This window comes from Drosophila eugracilis, unplaced genomic scaffold (assembly GCF_018153835.1).
Source record: "Drosophila eugracilis isolate 14026-0451.02 unplaced genomic scaffold, ASM1815383v1 contig_1765, whole genome shotgun sequence".
NCBI classification, from domain to species: domain Eukaryota; kingdom Metazoa; phylum Arthropoda; class Insecta; order Diptera; family Drosophilidae; genus Drosophila; species Drosophila eugracilis.
This window is the reverse complement of record NW_024572605.1, coordinates 6,188,738-6,211,555: the sequence shown is the minus strand read 5'-3', so window position 1 is coordinate 6,211,555 and position 22,818 is coordinate 6,188,738. Positions and strand designations below refer to the sequence as shown.

The window sequence follows — 22,818 nt, the reverse complement described above, 5'->3', positions numbered from 1 at the left end:
CTGCCCCCCGCCACCGCCCCCTCACCTGTTCTCTCGCGCTCTCTCTCTCTTTCTTTCTCTTCAATTGTGCAAGTGTATGTAAAAATGTGAGAGAGGAGAGCAAAAAAAAAAAAAAAACCACACTACGTGCGCGTAATAAAAAACAAGGTGGGCTGTGGGCGGGGGGTGGTGTAGGTGGCCTAACCTCCCAACCCTCTCACCGACCGAAAATACAATATACATACATACAGAAATCTACCTATCCGTTGCTGTTGTTGTTGTTACTGCTGTTGTTGTTACTTGAAGGTTTTTTTCGGTGGGGGACAATCAATAAACACGAGAGCTGCGTGTGAAAAAGAGAGATATAGAAATGGATAGAAAAGGAGAGAGTGGAGAAAGGGAAAAGGGGATCGTACGTGAGAGCGGGAAAAGAGAGTTTAGAGAGAGGAGCTTGCGCATATGATTCAAATGCCGGTTTTAAGCTCAGTCTTTTTTCCATGTCTTAATTGTTAAACAAGTGCAGCGATCGTTTAACTAATTACTTGTCCTAATTAGCAGACATTTAATTTACAAGATCATATCTCATTTGATATGAAAAGTAATTAGAGATAAACTTTTCAAAAAAAAAAAAGAACTGCAAGTGCAACTGCAACTTGCGTTATCGACGTCTATCGATCGATAATCAACAATTGGGTCAGGGGCGACAGCTTTTTAAGATGCCAATCAGAATTTGCCCGTATATTATTTCAAGCCAAAAAATGAAATTCAACAAAAAATAACACAGTAACAATTTTGGGGGCCAGTGTAGGAGTTGCAATCAGCAAAAAAAAAAAAGCTCACTTACCTCAACGATTTAAGGTGGCAACAAAAATCTACACAAACAAAAATGTTTATTTAGGCCAAATAAATTGAACAATTACATGGGCGAAAAGCCAAAAACCAGTTTCTTTTTTAAAAGTTTTAACAACAAAAATTGAAACATATATCCATGATAAGCATGCGCTGTGCAGAAAGTCAATAACTTTTATTTATACATATAATTTAAAACAAAGAAATGAATATTTGTTGACCAGTGTACCAGTTTAAAAATAAGCAACAATTACAGTTAAGCACACACAGAAAATTTACACAAAAACAAAAATGTTTACTCGGTGGCTCAATTAATTAAACTGTTACCTCGACGAAAAACAGATAACATTTTTATTTAAAGTTTAAACAAAACCTTAATTGATAGACAATTATAAAACCTTAATAAAATTGGAAAATATCAACATTTCCCATATGATTTAAAAATATAAAAAATTGACAAAAACCATTACAGTTAAGCTGGCCAAACGAAATATAAAAACCAAATTGTTGATTTAAGCGAAAAACGAAACAATTTGTGGACACAAAACTCGTTTTTATTTGAAGTTTAAAACATGCGCTGTGCACCATGGCAATTAACTTAATTGCAGTACTTTCAACTTATTGGCTTTTCAAATGTGTCTAGCACGAAAACTATATAAATCGTTAAAATCTCAGTAAATATGTATTTTCCAATCAAAATTTTATTAACGAATTTCTGTTAAAACATCAAAGTCCATGCTGAAAGCAACAAAAACAACAACAATAGCAAAAGCGTCAAGTAAAGCAAAAAGTCCATAAAAAAGTAGCAAAATCAACGAAAGTAACAAATTAAATTTGGTTTTAGCCAGAAAGAGCGAAAGAAAGAAGCGGAGGAGTAGTAAACGTCCAAAGAGGAAGCCGTAAAGGAAAGCCAAAAGAAAAGCAGGAGAGAGGAGCAGGTGAAACAGGTGGACGTAGGAGATTTATCCACCCAACAAAAAAAAAAAGGAAAAACAACAAAAAAAAAACCAACATCGCCAGCAGGTGACAGCCAAGCAGAAAGTCAGGTGAGTCGCACTTCGAATCCAATTCCAGTTCCACATTTTCTTTTTTTTCCTCATTTTTTTTTATTCCGATTCTGCTGCCATTTCTGTTTGCCTCCCCGTGCGATTAAATATTTCAGGCGCTTATCAATTGCTCAAGGGTTGGCATTGCTTGATAAACAAACACAACTAAAAAGCAAATACAAAATTAAATAAGCCAGCCACTTAAGCAAGTGGGTGGCGTAGGTGATATGGTAGGATCGGAGTGCTCAAAAATCCAAAAAGATATTCACAAATAATAGACCTATTGATAGCTGAATTACCTTCTTGAGCTGTAAATCAATGATTATTCTCTGTAACTATAAAAGTCATTCATCTCTTATCTTAAAAATAAAACTAAAACACTTAAGCTCACATATTATTAACTAGTTAAGTAATGCCATTGTTGATATACAGAAAAGTAGAACGGGTAAATAAAGATATTATGGATTTTATCTTTCAGTCAGGTGATTTCTAGGTGCTCGGGTATAGGTAACCCAGTATAAACTCATAAATTATTTAAATTGCTTTAGGAGCTGTTTATTGTGCTGTAAATAAATTACCGAAAACTTAAGGCAGGGCTTGGTCTAAGTTTATAAAATATAATTACTGTAAGATTTTATAGGAAATTGAGTGCTAAAAATAATCAATCCGATACCTTCTTGGTACCGTTAAATAATAAAAATTGAAACACCAATTTACACTGGACACTCAATACTTTGTTTTTTAATCAACAAAGGCCTTTCAAATACACCTTTGCAAAAGCTTTAGCCCTTAGTTACATCAGAGAACGGTCTTTGTCGTAATCCAACTACTTTTCTTCTTTTGAAAATCCTCTTTTCTCCTTTTTGCCAAATGAAATCCCGATAACAAATTCTCGGGCTCGTGCTCGTCCTCGATGAGCTGTATTTGTAATTAATTCCATTTTGTATACTTGGCATTTTCGCAAAAAAAAAAAAAGAAAATGTGAATGGAAAAAAAAACCTGGCCAACGGGCAAGAAAGACAACCATCCATCAGCGGCAAAACACACAATTTCCAAGCCAAATTCAATTCCAAGTTAAGAGGGGCGTGATTGTGGGTGGAATATATACATACCCGTGCATACGTATATAGATCGGTGGACGGGGCGACTTCAATGCGTATTCGATTCAATAGCCTAGGGGGCCACCATCCTTGAAAGGTCCTTATTCCGCTTATGGCTTCGGGATGATTCCCTTTCCTTTCATTGTCGTAGGACTAGAGAGAGAACAGATTCCTGTCATGTCCTCACGTTTCCTGGACCCATCGAGCTTATGTCCCGGCTTAGTTTCAGCTGGGATTCCTCGTTTATTGATTGATTCAGCCATAATGGGCCCCGGCCCGTCGTGCACAGGAATAAAAAGTCATCAATAATATTTGCCTCGGCAATGGGAAATGTTTCTAAAAATACAAACGAAATTTGTAGTTCAACTTCTGTTTTTCTCCCCCCCAAAAAATGAACGAAACTAATGAAAAAGTTGCCAGTCGGCTTTAAGGCACTTTTTATTGACAAGAGTCCTTTGGCTTCCTTTCATGTTCAACTTTTTTATTATATATATATATTTTAGGTATCCTGAAACTGGAATTGACAAGGGTGAATACAGCGGCACGTGAAAAACTCATCATAAAAACGAAAGGACAAAGGCGGCGAGGAAAGCCTTTTTATTGTCCTTGTTTTTTTTTTCAGTTTCAGTTTTTTTGTTTTTATTCCCAGCGATATACATCTTTCATTCCATTCTTCTTTATGCCAAACAATTGGCTGGGAAAATTGTTTTTCAATTCTGATTCGCAATTAATTTCGCAATCCAGAAATAGAACGCATCGCGTAAACAAAAGCAACACACGGCGTATGCGCAATATTTGCTATGTATTCAATTTCCACCTGGCCAAAAACGAACTGAACATGGGAATCAGCTTTAAGTTGATATTATTAATTAGTTGCACAAGTTTTTGAGCTTCAGTGATAATGCCTAGCAACTTTTTGACGGATGTTGATAAATTATGTGTAAATATGAAATTTCCATGTCTGAGTCACACTGAGTCGCTCTCGCTCTCTTCCAAAATAAAACTTATTGCGCATAATTTGCGTCTTCTTCAAAAAGTGGCTAACAAACACATTTTTTTTTTCGGGACTGCCTGAATAAATAATCATAATTTTCCCCGCTAACGCTTTTCCCCGTCGACAATCAAAGCAAGAAAAAATATATAAGCGAAATGAAAAGAAATATTCACACAGCAAAAATTTAATTGTTTGGCCAAAAGGAAAGACGAAACGAACGGAATGAAAACGGCCAATAAAAGCCACGACCTTCGCCCAGGCAAAAAAGCGAACAAAAAATTAAATCAAACCAAAACCATCCAACCCACAGCCCACTTTCTTTGTAAATATGTGTGTGGGTGTATTTGTGTTGAGTGTATATAGTGGGTGCGAAGGGGGATCCAGATTTCTATTCAGATTCGGGAAGCTCTTCAATAATTCGCCTTTTTTTTATGCCGGAGACGCAATTTTGTTCCAGCAATTAGAATGGGAAAATCGATACGAGACAGCCGCAGAAATTAGACACATTATTAACAGATGATTTGGGTTCTGTTTTCTTTTTTAATGTAAAAGAAAATATATTAAAATTATTAGATGCAGTCTAAAGAACTTAGAATACATTCTATGTGCTTGTATCTGCAATTCTGCATCTCATTTTTCTCATTTCTTAAAACCTTAAAAAGCTAAAATTCCAAACAAATTTGTTTGTCAACTTCTGGCGCTTTTGTATGCCAAATGGGATTTGGATGTCGTGTTCCCGGGAAGAAAAACATCCTCCTTCTTGTATTTCAGCTGCGTTTTCTTAGCTCATTTGATTACATGAACTTGGGAAGTTTTCCTTAGTTTTCTTTTTTGGCTTTGCCTCGTCTAAGACCTTTTCGAACTAATTAGGAGGGCAACCGCATTTTGCTTTGATGGCAAAGCCAAAGTTTCCATTGGCTTTCCTTCGCCTGATGCCAGTCATTTGGCCTCCTCGCTCCCGCGAAACTTATCTTGATTAAGTTTTATTTTTTTCCCCCTATATAGCAGATATATATATATATATATATTGAATAAACGATAAAGTTGCAAAGCCAAGATAAGCAGACGCGCGGCACGTGAGGCAGAAACTATTATTAGTTGACAGAGTTCAAAATAGATTAAGTATACGCCACCGACAGCCAATTAACTGGCGATCTACAAGCTCATTGATCCCATTCGGTTTTCATATGGTTACAGTTTCAGTTTCAGCAGCTCAGCAGTTTCAGTTTTCCCAGGTTGTCAATATGCCACAGATGTCACTTCTTTTTCTAAGGAGATGGCGGTGGGTGGCGGGGGGATTGAACCGATGACAGGTCCCCTGAAATGTGTCATCGACCAAAAAGCATACTAAAAGCTGGCCGCATTTTCATTTAATTTCTGCCCGCTGCGGTTTATTAGTCGTAAATTTGGACTTGCTTTTTGTGCGAAACTCATAAATTTCATTGTCTCTCTCTGTGTGGATTTTAATATGCACAGCATTTGTCTGCAGCTCAGCAGAAAATGCTCAACACTGAATGCCAAAATGAAAAACCACCCACACGCATAGGATATATATATATATATATCTGAGTCGTACATATGTCAACAGTCTGTTGAGAAAAGAGGAATGGCCGTATAGACTCGGCCAGATTGACCCAGTGAGTTCTTTTTTGTCTCGAGTCTGTCTCAATCTGAAATCCCCAGCGACTGATAACTTATCTTCTACCGCCCACTGACGCATTTGCCATGGACTTACTTATATCTAAAGTCTTAGCTTATCACTGTATATATACATATATCTTCTATGTGCATGCTAAATAGATTTGATTTGATGACGCCGCCTGCCTTCGATTCTAACTTTTTGTGCCTTTAACTGGCTATATTTTTAATATCAGTAAATTATATAGTTATGTAGGGTTTATATCCTTAGTTGTGACTTATCGCTATGTATTAATATCATACTTATAGCTGGAACTTAGTTAGAATGAACTTTTATAAGCAACACATTAAGTTTTCTTACAATTTTGCCCTCCATAACTTGAGAACTATGAAATGGGTTTCAAAAAGGCTGAAATGTTGATAAAACTTTGGGTAAAAATATCTGCAGTTTGTTAAGCAATGAAAATAATATAAAGATATATGTATTTATATATATTTATGAGTAGGTTTGTGTTATTCAAAACATTCTAAGAAATATTTTCATATCCATTAGTCATATTATATTAGTGTATAAGCTAAGCTAACATAAGAGTTTGAGTTTCATTCCACTTTAGTGATATTATTCCAAATTTAATATTCAAAATCTCCTTAAAAAACTTAAAGAAAATTAGTCATAATATATTCAACAATCCACACTTATCTAACCAAGGCAACAGCTTATCATTATATCGTGAATTTGTGTATGTGCTGGGGGGAAATGAGTTTGATTTGATGACGCCTTTTGGACTGATGACACCTGCGGTTCCGAGTCCTTGCTAATTAGAAAAACTTTTCTAGTACGTTGGTAACTTTTAACTTTTGTTGATTGCAAAACTTTGCTTTTTATAGTGGCCAGATGAGGGGCAGAGGATGGTTGGTTTTATGGTTTTCCAGAGTCTAGATGGATGGAAATGATTGACTGCCTGATGGGCAGCGGCATTATCTTTCTGCTTTTGATAGTCTGTATCACTCACGCACTACTGCTGCTGGGTATCTGACAAAACTTTGACTTTAATCGATTTAACAATTTTTCCCTTAACCCCTACAGTGAACCCTCTGAATACCCCCCCAACTAACCATTCACCCTGCCCCGAAGGCCAGCTGACTAGCTTGTTGTGTTGCCCACAGGCAAACATCAAAAGTCAAGCAGCTGCGTGACGTCAATTGGATGGAGCCACCAAGCGAAGGCCGCCCAAGGTGGGTGGCAGTTGTTTGCTCCCCCTCCTCTTCTATTCCCCTATCCCCATCTCTTCATCCCGTCTTATAGAGTGTGGTCAAAAGAACGACCCACACAAACCCAAACATCATACCAAAATGGTAAAGCATTACTTACTTCTATTTGCCCACGTACAAAGTGTGTAATCTTTTGGCCAGTTGACCAGTTTCTTTCCCAGTTACACAAATATATATATATGTCTTATATATATGTATCTTATATAACCAAGCACATGTTGAAGAAATTGGATAATTGCTTTAGATTCGATTGTTCAAACGAAAGGTAGTTGTTTTCAGCTCAAGCACGAGAAGCCAAGGCAAACAATTTCACCACAGTCGAGTGACATGTTGACTAGCTTGGGTTTTAAATATAAAGTTAAGGTTGGTTACTTGAAAGTTATTCTTAGATTGGAGGGTTATAAGAAGGTATTGTAGTAAATTTATAGTAATTAAGTAGAAAATGAAGTCTTAGGGTTTCAGAATTAGTAGGTCATAGGAAGGTTGGTATGTAAACTTAGTAATTCTTTGTAAAAGTCGTGAAAGCAGCTAAAAAATCGATAAAAATGTATCAAAAGTAGAGAGTTCTTGACTTACTGAACAGATTTTCATGGAATATCAACATTACTTTGTTTATATTTGAACTAAAAAGTTCGAATATGAATACAAATCTAATATAATTTCCAAATTTAAGTTTTTATATTTCAAGAAGCCCTTGCTAATTAACTTGCTAAGCTTCCAAGCTTGATTAGAGGGTCCGGAAAAGTAGCTTTAAAGTATCCTTGCTGTTAATGTTCAAAGAAGACTTTAGCTACATCCCCTGACAAACAAACTGCCCCCCCCTGGCCATTGGCATTTATGGTATTTATGAAATACTTGGGTGACCTTTTCTCTGGAATTTCCTTTGAATAGACAGCCCACACATGGCAGACTTTGGGGGCAGCCTAATTGATAATTTAAGGGCTTTCTGTCTGGCCCCAAACTTGAGTTTGCAAATTAAGGAAAGAAGATGAGATCTCCCTCTGTACTGACCCCAAAGACAGTGCAGGCAATTTAATTATGGAATATTTATTCAACTGAGATGTGAAATCTGTTTTATTATTTAATCCTGGGGAGCATGTGTATCCTGTGCGAGTCCCTTGCCAACCAAAATGATGTCTTCTTGTTGACATTATTTTGGCCAAGCGAATGGTTTTCTTTATTTTCCTTAATATATTTCAGTTTTTCCTTTTCTTGTTTGTTATTTTTAAGATTATTTACTTACGACGTTTTGAATCCATTGTCCTTGTCCATGTCTTGGCTATCTCTTGTCCTGTGATTTGGGGCTTTTTTATTTGCTTTATTTGGTCCTTTTTGGACATAGCCAGAAAAGGTCCTGGACCTTTGATTCATTGTCAAGCGGCTTAAAATGTTGAAACAAGTTTCTAACATGTTTAAATTCATTGAAAATTTGACTCTGTAACTGCCAGCCTTTTCCCTTTTTCGGGTATGTACATTATGTTTTGCCTTCTCTTAAGACTTGGGACCAACATTATTTTTTACCTTAAAAGTTTTTGCCAAATTCTGGCACGTGTAATGGCCATAAAGTAATGCCAGAAGGCCAGAAAGAAAAATGAAAAACGATGAGCTGAGTAAATTTAATTTTTCATACCAAAGTTGTGAGGTGGAGAAGGAGGAGGAGGTAGAGGCAAGTGAAAATATTTGCCAGGATAGAAACAGGACTTGGGGGCATAAAAATCCCAGCTACATGTTGCGCTTTCCCAAGCTGACTCTTTAAACGATATACAAATATATATGTATGTTGCAAATACAGATGCCACACCCACAGAGGCATATGTAGAATCTCGCTGAGAACATATGCAACCCATAAATAAACATAAGTTGTCGCTGGTGTTCCCATTTTGTTGCTCTTTTTCTTTATGGGCGCCAAGCAACAGTTTTCTTTATTTTCCCCATTTTCTTTCATATGTACATTTTATACACAAATATATATATTTATATACGAGTATATATATTCATATTCGTATATATTTACATAGATATGCATATGATTTTTATTCCATTTTCATTGTTGTTGCGGTCGAAAAAAAAAGGGGAGTGCGAAATAAAAAAAGGGGAAAAATAAAGTTTTCGAGAGGGTTGAAAGGGCTGAAGGAAAGGCAGTCTTTTTATTTTTATTTTCACAGACGTTTTCTGAATTTAAATATGTTTTCTCCTCGCTGTATTCCTACTTCGTTAGTAATTTTTATTGCATTTTAATAAGCTTGGCAGTTTATTACTCCGTTGATTTATTTCCCTAATTGTATTGCTGAAAATAATTTTATTGATTTTTCATGGAATTTGTTTTAGCGATTTCAAATATTCCCTGACAGCTGAATGGCTTTTATTTAATTAGTCAGTTTTGTGCACTTAATAATATTGCTAAATTGCATTTTCTTTGGCAGAGAAAATTATTAAATTAAGTTGAGCAAAATATAAAGGAATTTAATTAGACTTTTAATGGAAATTGCTGTGTTTTCTGTCAAATTTTATGGTTCTTTCACTACTTAATTAAGTTTTAACTTTAACTAAACTAATTTACCCAATCAATATTCCTTCCAATTAACTTGCAATTTGTTTGCCATTTAAATAAAGTCTTGTTTTTGTTTTCCCATTGATTTATTAGCACATTATTTGTACAATTATTTAGACCAAAAAACACGCTTCGTTTAGCATTTATTTAGAAATCAATTAAAATATTTCCCCCTGTCATTTTTTGGGACATTTAACACAACAGCGCTGAATTTGCAATTTGTTTAATCATCATTTTTTTTTGTTTGTCGCTTAGCTAGAGCTCCCTCGATACGTTGCTAATTATGCAATTAATTTGCGGCCTTTGTCAATGGCTTGTGTCTAATCACTGTCCCATTTGTCTGGGCCGCACATATTTTGAGTTAAGTACCCGAAATGCTCGAAAAACCGTCAATTTTTCGTGCGGCACTCAGCGTAGAATGGCGAGAATTTCTAAGCGATTTGAATATTTAAATATGCATTCAGTCAGCCAGCCAGTCGGTTGGTTGGTGGAAGTCTCGTTGTCGCCGTTGACTAAATGGCCTTAGTTTTATTTATCGCACGACAAATGTCACTCGAGCGTTTCAACTTGCCTGTCATACTTGCCACGTTATGTTTTTTTTTTTTACTTTTTTTCTCTCCCCAAACATTATTTGGTCGTTTTTGGTGCAATGACAGGTATTACACGTCATCGGCTTAGAAATTGACACAGTTTTTGTTTTGCTTGTTTTTAAGCTCTAAAAATTATTCGATTGTTTGTGATTTTTTGCTTTGGTTTTCTCTTAGCGTATAGGGCTAATTTTAAGTGCCCATTTAGTAGGGCCGAAAGCAGGACAGGTCCTCGATGTCACCGCCAGTTGCAGTTGCAATTACAAATGCAGTTGCAGTTACTATTACAGCCTTGTTTGTCCTGTCAAGCGGACTTCCTGTCAGTGGGATGTACAGGAAACGCTCAGTAAAGCAAACTTTTGTTATGCATTAAAAATTGAATGAGTTTGAGATGCTTTCTTAGAGGAGAAATATTACTGAAAAATGTTTACAGTTTACAGAAATAGCTAAAAAATTGAGCATATTTTCAGGTATAGAAATTATTATCCTTTACGTGAAGATTCTGAAACCTTTTCTGATTAATTAGTTTATTGATCATGTGATATTGAAGGTTTTTAAACTCTTTAACATTGTCTTAAAATCTCTATTGAGAGATTTTCTAACCTCTCTTTGGATTCCCAAAACTTCATTTAAAAAATTCCTCCAAAATGCCTTCCTGGTTGAAAAATTGATTTTCAAAAAAATCCCATTTATCCAATTTGACCTGTCAGCGTATGTACACTGTACATATGTACCCTGTACACATGACGTCATTGCCTCCTTGTTGGCTAAGTGATTTCCAATGCAGTCGGCAAGGCAATGCAGGCCAAGTGGAGGAAACTGATTTGCATAAATGTCGGGCGGACGAATGGTGGATAATAAAGTGGCGGCGAGTGGCAAGTGGCTGAAGTTGCGGCCATGGGAGCCTCATGCATATCATCAAAAATGCCACAAACCTAAAAAAAACACAAAATTTGCGTTCGCTTAGCACATTTCGCACATTAACCCACATGGAAAATATATAAAAAAAAAGGGGGACGGCCAAGGAAAGCCTTGTTTTGTCTATTGTTCACGTTCTTTTTTCTGTTTTTTTTTTGCCATTTTCAAGGCAGAAACCTTTCTCAAACGGCTTTTTGCATAATTATCCAGAAGGTAGAGAAAAAAAAACAGCAAAAACAACAACAAGAAAAACATTTAACAAGGCGACCTGGTTACGAAAAAGCAATGGCTTATATTTAGATATTTTAGCCAGGAATAATTATAGCCCTGTTACAAAGTTTCCAGTTTATTTAACTGGCCTCCTTGTTTGGGGGCCTAATTAATTGAGTCGCCTTAATTGCATTGCGTAGGTGTGTCTCTCTCTCTCTCTCTCTATATATATATATATATTTATCTATACATATGTGTAAGTCTCATTTCAGTTTGCCTTTCCAATTTGCATTCTGTGATGCCACAATGTATGCCTTAGTAATTGCCAAATTGCAACCAAATTTGCAAATGCCATATGCCGCATTTGTATCTCATATTCCAGGACAATGGTTGTGTTCTCTGTAATCAGAAGTTTGCTAAGGATTTTAGTTGATGGGTTTAAGTAAGGTGTGGAGTAGGTGTAAGGACAGTGGGGGAGATGTATGTAGGAAGAAAGGGTTTTGGACTTTAGTTACATGATTTTAAACTGCTGACAAAATTAATGTGGATTTTGGATGGTGGACTTAAGGCAAACTTAATCTTACAATTAATTACTTGCATTGAGTTATAAAATGTTTAATGAATTACAAAATAAATAATAAATTTCTGAATCAAGGATATTCAAACCCCTTAAAAACCTTTAAGCTATCTCTAATCTCTTAACAAATATCTTGAAAATCTCATAAAAATCCACCCAAGACTCCATTCACATGCCAAAAACTACCTTTCTAGGATAATGTTTTCACTGTTTTTAAAGATAAACCTAACATGCTGCGTGAGAACTAATTAAAATCCATAAATAAACAAAAACAAAACTGTAATTAACATAAATATTAACTCCAATCTTAGCCAACCCAGAAACGTGGTTCTCAACGCTCTTACAAAGTTGTTAATTGCGTTTTTGGAACACTTTTAATTATCGGCAAACTCACACCCGTGGGGCAAACATCCAAACAGATAATATCCACACACACACACACACACACACACACACAAATTGGCCTGTTTTGTTTGTAATCCCCATTTTTGGGGCTTGTAGTGTGTAGTTTATCGTCTTGAATTGGCCAAAACGGCAATCAATGCGGCAAGCGAACTGAAACTGGCCGAAATACACCCAGCTATTTACCGTGTGCTTCGCGTTTTTATCTATACTGCCATGTTGTTAATTGCCGAAAAACTCGGCTACAAGTTTTACTTTTCTTCGTGTTTTTGTTGTTGTTTTTCAGTATTTTTTCCCCCTGATATTTTACTTATTTTGGGTTTTTTTTTTCATCTGTTTCTGCCTTTTAGCTTGGGCTTGTTTGCTTTGAGCACGCGCCGTTAAAAACTGCCACGCGCAACAAATTTTCTTCTTTTTTTTTTCGTTTTTATTTGGTGAAGAGAAGAGAGATATGATGGTGTTGAGGGAAAGGAAGAAGAATCGTGTTTAAAATTAAACTGAGAAAACGACAGGCAACAGAGGAGAATAGAAATGTTTTTATGGGGCAAGAGCGGTGGCAGCAACAAATGTAGATAAACGTTTTGTTACAACACATAATCGCTTTTCCTAGGGTGGCTGCTGCAGATACACCAGATACAGATACGCAGATACAGATACAAGCACATCCGTTTACTCACTTTTCGAAGGGTAGAAGGTACAGGAAAAACTCGTAATGGGGAAGATATAAAGTGATTTTAATGACATTTTAAATGGAATTTTCACTGCAACGACGTATTCATATATCAAAAACTTTTTCTTGCACTTTGTTAGTATTTTTTATACTCCAGTTCATGTATAAAGTACTTACTGTACCATAGCACTCGCTTTGTATGTATTCCCCGGCTAGATGCTGTTGCTTTTCGCGCTGCCACCTTTAAAGTATCTCAATCTCCAGCTGGAGAGGAGTATCTGTATCTGTTGCCCGCCTCGGCGAACAGGCAACATAATTGCTCACTAATTTAACGCTAATGGACATCAATTTAAGCATCCATCCAGCAGTTTATCATTCTGGCTATAATCGAAGGAAGGAAGGCAGAATGCCGGGTGGAGGAAGGATAACAGAGGATGTCTTAAAATTGTGCGTAGGAAGGACTTGAGTTGAGAATTTAACTATTTATAGCCAACAGATGAGATGTCTGTCCTGTCTCGAATGGACAGGAGAGACAGATGACAGGCCCCTGACAAGTTTAGATAGAATTTTCCTTGGAAGCTTAACTCGTAACTAAGAATCTTGTTAATCATTTGCGGAGCAGGACTTAAAGTCTGGCCAAGACAAAGTGTCTTAGACCTTTTCGGACATTTCAGTGAACTTTTAGAACAATTTGCCAGACATATTTCCAGATTTATGCATCTTTTGCAAGGGCGTCTTTTCAAATCCAATACATTAAAAAATAATTGAATCTACTTCAGACCGAAACGAAGAACAGAGAGCACTTGAGACTGAGGGGATTTAGGGCCAGAGAAAAAGTCGAGAAGATATGGCAAAGGTTAACTGACAAGTCGTTGTCTCACTGCCAACCCAAAAACCCATCTCATTCCGGTTTCAAATTGTATGCGAATATGTATATATATATAGATATATATAGCAGTACATATATATATTGGCATGCGTTTCGCCTTCGATATAAAATCGTGTGTATGCCCTGGTGAATTTTCTTTTTCGCTTCGCGTGGGCTGTAAAATTCCTTTTGACAGCTTTAAGCGTTCCATTCCAGTTGTGAAAATCCATATGTACATGCACTGGGAGAAATTGGAGTTAGTTTTCATAGCCTACCGTAGAGCTGAGCTAAGTTAAGTTGCTATTTAATCTCCATAAGAATGTTTAAATAGCATTTATAGACAGCCAAAAGTTAATCTAACCTACTTAAAGTTGGAAATATAATCCTTAACTTACCAAATGAGTATTTTTTTGCTTAAAATTATAACTTATTATAATATTAATAATAATATTTCTCTTTAATATAAACTTCCTCCTTATTATTCCCCGTGTAAAACTGTAAAATACATTTTTCCTCTGCAAAAAACATGTACACATAACCCCGTGTAACAAAAGGCATTTGAAATGTGTGAGTCAGCAAACCGCATCATCCCCACTTTGCCACCACTACCACTCCCTTGATTTTCCACCAATTTCCCCCCACATTTCCCAACCGTTTAGTGAGCCTCGCTCATTACGCATACGACATGTGTTCTGTTGAGCGTTAATAAATCAATACCCAGGCGTTGTATTTTGACAAACATTTTCAAGCTGATAACCTTTTTACTTTAACGTCAGAAGAAAGAGATGGCACTCCAAAGCCTCAAGAGGGCTGGGGGAAAGAGATGGTTAGAGTTTCCAGCAGGGAAAAGGAGAAAGGTAGAAATGGCAGTGGCAGAAACAAATAAGAAATTCGCCATTAAAGTTGCGTGACGAAGTGAAATTTGCGTCAAACACTCGCGGGACTCTTACTTCTACTTGCTTAGGATATATATATATGCATATATATATATATATATGTAAAGTCCTGACATTTAGAGCAAACGACCCAAAAGTCTGAACCTCTCTCTCGTCATGCGGCGCATTTTGAGCTCAAGTGCCGGCGGCGCCCTGAAGTATGCCCCGAAATTGCTTTGATGTGGATGCGATATTTTGTTGTCAAAATACTAACATGTATAAGCACACATACATACACACATATATAACTTGTATTCATATGGGCATATCCCAAAAACACACCCCCCGCCTGGGGCACAAATGTCAACGAGAATTAAGTGCTCGCCGCCTTATATTTTGCCCCATCTTGAGCTGCCACTTTGACGCATTGACCGGAAGGGAACACATTTTGTGCCCCCCCGAAAAAAGAGGAAAAACTTGAAGATGGCAGAAAATTTGAATCGAGGTTTGAAAAGATAAACATCACAGGGAAATATTAAAGGTGAAACCAAAGAGGACAGGTAATATTTGGGAAATGCTTTTAGCAAGGCAAGTAATATTTAGTTAATGTCTGCTTTTTGGATAAAATTAAATGTTGTTACAAACTTTGGCCCAAAACTTTTTGTAGTCAAATTTCCAGGTACTGAAACCTGGTAAATTCCAACTTTTCAGATAGCTTAATTAAGAGCAGATGGAAGCTGAGTTGGTTACAAAATTATAGGAAGTCTTATAAAAGCAGAGAGTTATTTTCAAAATGAAAACTCAATTGGGAAACCAAAAAGTGTATACCACAAAATATCTTACCAAATGCTAAACCCAAAGAACATCATGGCATATAGGCATTGTATTTATTAATTTATTTTCTGTTTAATAACATAAAAAGTGGTTGTATTTATTAGTCTTAAATAAACGAATATCCTTTTTAATAAGAAACTGTAAGATAGTTTTGGTATCCTAGGCCAAAGATGTCCAAACACTCAACTTAAAATGGAATCTTTCTACAAATCCATAAATTGTAATAAAAAATACTAATTTTGAGCATAAGTAAAGCCAGAATAGTTACCCAAAAAATGTCAATTAAAATTCAATTTCTCGGAAGACAATTAAAATCTTTGCCATAAAGGACAATGTCCGAGAAAATGTCTTCTTCCACTGGCAAACTTTTTGCTAACTGCCTTTTCTGCTAATCCAATGGCAATTTGAACTTTTTGCCCCATATTGAATATCAATTTCATTAGATTTTCTAATTGCAAACTGTACAAAATCATGAAATCATAATTGAGGCTATTGTTGGCTCGTTTTTGGCCAGATCCTTCGTTTATATGCATATATGCAAATATATATAAACGAGTATATAACATAAGACAATAGACAATGACACTGCACTTGAGCTGTGGCCTTGCTTTTCCTTGCAGAAAAACCAAATTTCCTCCTGCCATTCTGCCATTAAAACACTTAACCCAATTTGAATTCAATAGGTTTGGGGTGGTGGCTGAGAGTAGAGGAGGGGAGGTCAAGTGAGACCAGTTGGGTTGGGTCTGGGTGAAACACTGTCAATGACACGGTCAGACCTCGATATATGGTCATGGGACATGCATAATAATTAGGCCGCCTCGAGTGCTTCTTTGTTTTGAGGTCTTCCAACTGTTGAATACACGAACTGACCATCAAACTCGAGATGTGTCCATGTAGTTTTTGGCTAATTAGGCACATACTATACAGTTTGCCCTTCCTTAATGAAGTCATTTGGATTGTCCACGTTTTTCGGGTTCAAGAGCAAAGGCAAAAGCAAAAAAGAAAATAACCCAAAACCCACGCACAGGTGTCCCATTTCTGAATTGTTGACGTAATTGGAGAGGCCAACTGACACAGAATTCCAGTGAAGGATCCTGAAAACAGGTTGTGCTTTTTGGGGGGGCAACACAAACAACGCCAGTTGGTCAGGATTTGGTGTCATCTGTTGTTGTTTGTTGGGTCCTCAAGGTTATGCTGTTGCATATTTCTGAAGGATTGCCATTGCTGCTTTGTAATTTGATAGCAATGGGAAGTGGCTAATGGGTGGAGTGAGTTTGATGTTATGAAATCAGTAAAGAACATAAAACTGGAAAGTAATAGTTAATATTAAGCTGAAATATTTTAATGTATATTTCAAGGCTTAAAGTATTATTCTCAGATATTTTCCAGCACCACTCAAAAGTTAATAAAAACCATCGTAAAACCCCTTGAATAAATCCAGCAATTAATTATGGATAAGGGAGAGCAGCTAAAAAAGAGGAAACTGATTCCGAATGTAAATGCAATTTTAAAGTTGGATTCAATTTCGTTGCCAGCACCAAACTCAATTCTGCAATTTTGTAAAAGCGCAAACATGCGGGAGGTGAAGGTAGAGTGGGTAGAGGTGAAAGGTCAGATATCCAGAGGATACATTCCACCCAAAGTGGGTGCTTTCTGTGTGTATAAGCGGTTAGGTGCTTTCACATTTCACCATCACCACCATCACCATCACCACCACCTGCAGCTGCAGTAAAAATGACATTAAAATGGAAGTCATATGCACATGGTTAACTTGCCACGCATAACCAAGCCGTAATCATTTTGATGGCACTCTGGAGGTCGGATTGGATCCATGGAAGAGCTAAACTCCATGGCTTTGGGTGCAACAGTTTACCATGTGGTGGATGAGGGATGAGGATGAGGGGGCACCTGGCTGCTGGTTGCTGGTTGCCCGGTGAAATTAGTTTGCCTTAATCCCATAAAAGCGTTGCACCCTGGCTACCGTTGATGATGATGATAATGATGGCGATAATAATGGCGATGATGCTGCTCCTGATGCTGGCCAGCGGATAGAGAAATGAACCCAAACTGGGGGAAATTCCATTAGGGGAATGCGAATACGAATGCAAAACGCGAATATAAATGAAAATGTTAATAGAAATGACAACATAAAACAGATGCAGCCAAAGATGGGAAAAATATATATATTTTTTCGATAGATACACAAGCGAATTTCTATTAAAGGTTTTTATTGGAAATTGAGGGAAAATATTAACATCTCTTTCTATAGAAATCACTTATGGCTGATTATAAAGTTTTCTTAAATTTATAAAGCGGAATGAAGATAGGATTGGGGTTTAGATGATAGGCTGGGAAATGGAATGATATACTCTTCTCATAGTATAGTTTTTCCCAGTCCAGGAAAACGACACTCTGTCCTTATATGAAAGAAAAGTCAACTTAACTTCCCCCGTAATCACGAAGTTTCTTCCTTTTTATAAAATTTAATCAGCTTTACTTAACTTAACTTAACTTAACTTAACTTAACTTAACTTAACTTAACTTAACTTAACTTAACTTAACTTAACTTAACTTAACTACCTGAAGACGTTGAAAATTAGCTTACCGTTTCGTCGTCTACGGGCATTAGAAATCTCTCGAGTCTGCTGACTAACTATTTTACGATTGTACAGATATATATATATATAGATATATACATATAAACCTTCTATAACTGTCTGTGAAATGGCTGTGCATTTTTATTTTTCCCTCACCGGCAGCTGCGGAAATTGTGAGGAAATGAAAATGGTTTAACTTTTCTTTCTTGTGTGTGCGCTCCGTTACTTTTTTTCCAGTCCGCACCTAAATCCTTGACTGATGGTTGAAAAATGTAGAGAAAGGCGTTGGGTTAGGGGGGGGCGTCATTTCATTCAGCCTCTTATTACTTGAGCCGCCCCAAACTATTTATAGTTTCTCTCAGATGTTTGTGCAATTGCCATTCGTGGCTGGCAGTGCGTTGAGTGAACCACCTTGACCCACTCTAATTGCAATTGCAACTGCAACGCCGCCTAATGTCTAATGTTCTCAGACAGATACAAAAAAAAAGTGAAAAGAAAACCTGCAAAAAATACTCAGCAGAGGCACTTAAAACAGACGCCCAATTGGTTATTGAGTCGATTGGGTTTTCGATTAAATTTTCATCGCCATTCGGAACTCGATTGGCGTGGGCGTGGGCGTGGGCAAACCTTTATTAGTTTTAAATATTTATTTGTTCCTGTTTTGAGTGAGAGCACCTCCGGCGGGCAAGTTGAATATTAATGAGCTTAATTGAAAAAGTTGGGCTAAAAACAACAGCGCAAACCTGAACAATATCCTCGAGTCTTTTTGGCCCTGCCCAGAATTCATTTTCAAATTGAGGCAAATGAAATGTTTGCGGGCAGGAGGGGATAAAGGGGAGGAAAGTTACAACAAAAACCAAGTCTCAATACGCAATTTACATAATTACGCACATTTGACGGAAACTTATAAATATTTATGCTGATGGTGAAAAATTAAGTTCTTGGTTGCGGGTTTTCTAGATGAAAATGGAGAGGGCAGGCGTTTTGGGGGCTTACAACTTATGCCCAGGCAGGAAAATATTTCATCTATAGTTAAGCTTTTAAAAGCAGCTCTATGTTTATGGGAAAATTATTTAAGTAGCTATGTGTGAGCAGGAAAAATTATTATAATTTTAACTTTGCGGATTTTCACTTTTTAAGCGCAGAAAAAGTGTGAAATTTATTCAGGTAAAGTAGTTTAACTTTTTGTTTATTTTTTAAACATTAATCAAAGTATATAACAATAATAATATATAGTTTGAAAGTGTTTCATAAGCACGTTTTTAAGTGCATCAGCATTTGTGACCTCATGTAGCCTCTTTACTGCGAATCGAAAAGACAATTTGCCACCGAAATCAATTTCTATAAAAATCAAGAAACCCAAGTGAAAAGTGAATTACTCGTAAATTATATTTGTCGCAGCTCGTTTTATTTGTTTTTTCTGCTGCTTTTTGTTGTTATTTTTTTGTTGGTTTTGGGTAGAGCAGAAATTTAACATGAATCTCACGTCTGTCGTTTTCGCCGAACGACCCAACCAGACCAAAATCTCAAATTGTGCAATGTTGAATCATGAGCCGAGTTGGATTCGGTTTGGGTTTGTGTTTGGGTTTGACTGATGGGTGGTGGTGGCGGGGTGTGCTATAGTGCTGATCACAACAAAAACATGGATGATGGATGTTGGTTGAGAGGGACTGACGGGGTTGGGTAATTGTCATCTAAATGACCGACAGCCAGCAGGTGACCGTTGGCCGCAGGTTAAGCTCGGAATTCCATCCAATGCCGCATCACATCACATCACATCTTCCCCATGAAAACCCAGTTGGATGTACACTTTTCGGGGTGTCTCATTGCAGTTCGTGTGGTGCAGTGAATTAACAGGGTGAGGGGGTGAGGTTACAACCATCATTTTCAGCGTTTTTTCAACATTTTCCATTGAGTTTCTGTTGTAGTTTTAATTATGTTTGTGATATCTTTCTGGGAAAACACATAAGCTTATGAGTATAAAAGTAAATATGATTAAAGGTGATTATTATGACAAGGATTTACTCTTCGTAGGATAACATTTTACAGGGTTTTGTTTTTAATGAAAATATATTAAGATTGCATTAACTTCGTTAAGATATAACCTAAAGATAAATCATAGTCTAATTTCCCGATTTCTCTCTCCTTTCTTACAGCACAAATATGTCTAGCGATTCGAGTCGAAGGATTCAGGTGCCCGAGGAGCTGAAGGAGGTGCTGCTGCAGTTTTCGATCTCGTTCCTGGTGGAACAGCCACCGGATGTGATCGACTATGCCGTGGAATACTTCACCAAGCTCCAGGCCGAGCGTCCAAGCGCTTCTCACACCGATCAAAGTACCGATGACCAACTGAGCGTCAACTCACAGGATGCCGATGGTAAGTGCAGTTTTATTTCTGTTCCTTTCCCCTTTTTCAACTTCAGGAATGTTTTGTACTGGCTCTAAAGATATTCGATTGCGTGTTCTGTCAACTTTTTCTTGGCTTAACTGCCAGGCTTAAATCTCCTTCGTTTTACATTTTCCACTGCTGCTCCTCCTGCCTCTGCTGCGTGTTGCAAAATTCTTGCCTGGGATATTTTTACTTTTTGTGTACGTTTCTGTTTCTGTTTTTTTTTTCAACTTTTTCTGTGCTTTCTCCACAGTCTGTGTTTTATTTCCGTCATGCAATTTGTGCTGTGAACTGCTGCGTAGTGGCTGCAAATCTCTGACGTCAGCAATGTCAGTTCAGTTCGACATATAGACAATCTGCTGCTGTAATTCCCCCGACAATTTCTGGTTGTTGTTGGCTTTTCTTTTTCTATTTTTTTTTTGGGTTATGAGTTAGTCTTGGTCCGGGGGAAATCAAGATTTATTTGGCTGGCAGAAATTGAAAAGTTTTCTTCTTCTTGGGCCATCAGCTGCCTCCCGCCCTACCCTCTTTTTGGTTTTCCTTTCGGCACGTGTTTGTGATAATTAGCAGGGGCCACGCATATGGCCATAAATCTTTGGGCTCCCACTACGAGCATACAAAATACGAAATTAAATAATGATGATGATGAAGCTTTAGCCGAGTTCAATTTGCTCCAGCTCCAGCTTAACCCCCTGCTGCCCTCCTCTTAGTTGGCCCTCTCCGTCTGCGGGCTTTTGTTCACAGCTTCCTTTTGCGTGTTTATCTTCCGGTTAATCAAACACGCAGCCCTCGGGGGATGAGGTGAATGCTGCTGCTGGATGCCATGTCATGTGGGTGGATAGAGGGGGCTTGGGGGGGCCAGAGCAGCAGCAGCAGCAGATGAAATGGGGCACACTGCTCCTGTCATTAAAAATCTATTAATTGTGCACACAAACATAGCAGCAGCAGCAGAGTGAAAGAGCTGAGCCAACTTGCCAGCTGTCAATCCTTTCGCTTCTGGAATATTAGATCCACTCACAGTCGGACTTTAAGAGCTTCATCTCTAAGTTGAGTTACTTAGAATGCCAATTAGATGTGCTTTAGTTTAGGTCAAAAGCTAAAGGATTCTTTGTGGAAAAGTTCTGAGAAAGTGTAGGTTGGAAGATATAAAATAAAAATAGCCCTTCCTTTAAAACTTAATAGCCTTCCTTTGAAGATTATGAAAGATTGACTTTTAAGTTTGAGAAATATATCTTACTTGGCTTAAAAGTTGGACAGCTTTTGGTCAAATGCCAAAAGGATTTTGGATAAGTTGATAGTTCTTAAAAAGTATGTAACTTGACCATCAAAAAGTGCTGTTCTAACCAATATTCTTAGGAAGTTTCTCTATGAAACCTAACTGATTTGCTAAATAATATAGTTTATGACTAGAAAAACTTAAGTTTTAGGAAAATCTTATTTAAAGTTTACTCATAAAATGCAAAATTTAATAAATTTAGTATAAACTACCCCCAGAAAGCCTTTCCTTAGACATTTCAAACTAAAACCACAAAAGATTCTTAATAAGGCTAAAAGTATTATATAGTTTTGAGACCTTTGTCTCACTATTAATGTCTGGCTGCCATGGGCAACTTTATCCGCTTTGGCTGCCCAGTGAAGCCAGCGAAATCGCTTCAAGCTCGAAACTCAACTGGAGCGAAAATGGCACGCAAATAGCTATGGGCCACGCCCACTACGCTCTACCGCCCCGCCGTGCCTTCACCCTTTTTGGATTTTCCATCGATCGTAGTCTGTATTTTTATGCTTTGATGTCTATTTGTGGCCGGAAAACCTTGTGCTGCAAAGTTTTTCGTTTAACTTTGGGCTTTAAAGTTGATGTGACATTAATATCGCGCATACGCCGCGTAGGCCTTTGTGGCTTACTAAGGTGTGGCTGTGTGTGTGTGTGTTCTTTGAGAGGCGGTCAAAGGTATGCACTGACCATGGTACATTTTATTAACACTCCTGTTGGCCACGGCGTCAAACCGAGGGAAAAACCGGGAGCAAACGGGTGGGAGGAACGTGGATAAATGGTGAGGAGGGGGACGTAGAGGAAGAGGAGTAGGAGAAGGTGGGTTATGTTTTGCAGGACTTGCAGGACCACTGAAGCATACTGATGAACAGCTCAGCAGCCGCATACGCTTCATCGGGCACACAGGGCGCATGACACGCCCCGGGATGGGGGCAGTGGGTGGTGAATGCTTCAGGATGAAGCATTGTAGAAGGGGGAGTGGCACGTTGTGGAGTGAGTTACATTTCAACATTATTGACATGCCAGCAGCGTTTGTGGCAGGATTCTAGGCTGGTTCGCTGGCAAAACCTGAACGGAAATGCCGTCTCTTTTACTTTTTTTTTATCTACCCCCTCTCTATTGCTCACTCACTCGCTGTCTCTTTCTGTAGAATAGCATCCTCCTGTTGCGCTTAATAATAATGTGTATATGA

At 37.6% G+C, this 22,818-nt stretch overlaps 1 protein-coding gene across 6 annotated transcripts in view; it reads left to right on the top strand.

The window, feature by feature from the left end:
- Positions 1–22,818, top strand: part of LOC108104778 (cAMP-dependent protein kinase type II regulatory subunit) — a 31,465-nt gene that overhangs the window by 287 nt on the left and 8,360 nt on the right. For 4 of the 6 annotated variants that reach the window (XM_017211024.2, XM_017211021.2, XM_017211025.2 and 1 more), the window contains exons 2-3: positions 1,673–1,874; positions 20,124–20,344. In XM_017211024.2, coding sequence (XP_017066513.1) covers positions 20,131–20,344 — 214 coding nt within the window. In that variant the 5' untranslated portion in view covers positions 1,673–1,874; positions 20,124–20,130. Of the gene's footprint in view, positions 1–1,560; positions 1,607–1,672; positions 1,875–20,123; positions 20,345–22,818 lie in introns of those variants that run through there. The other 2 variants (XM_017211022.2, XM_017211023.2) reach the window with 2 other exon arrangements.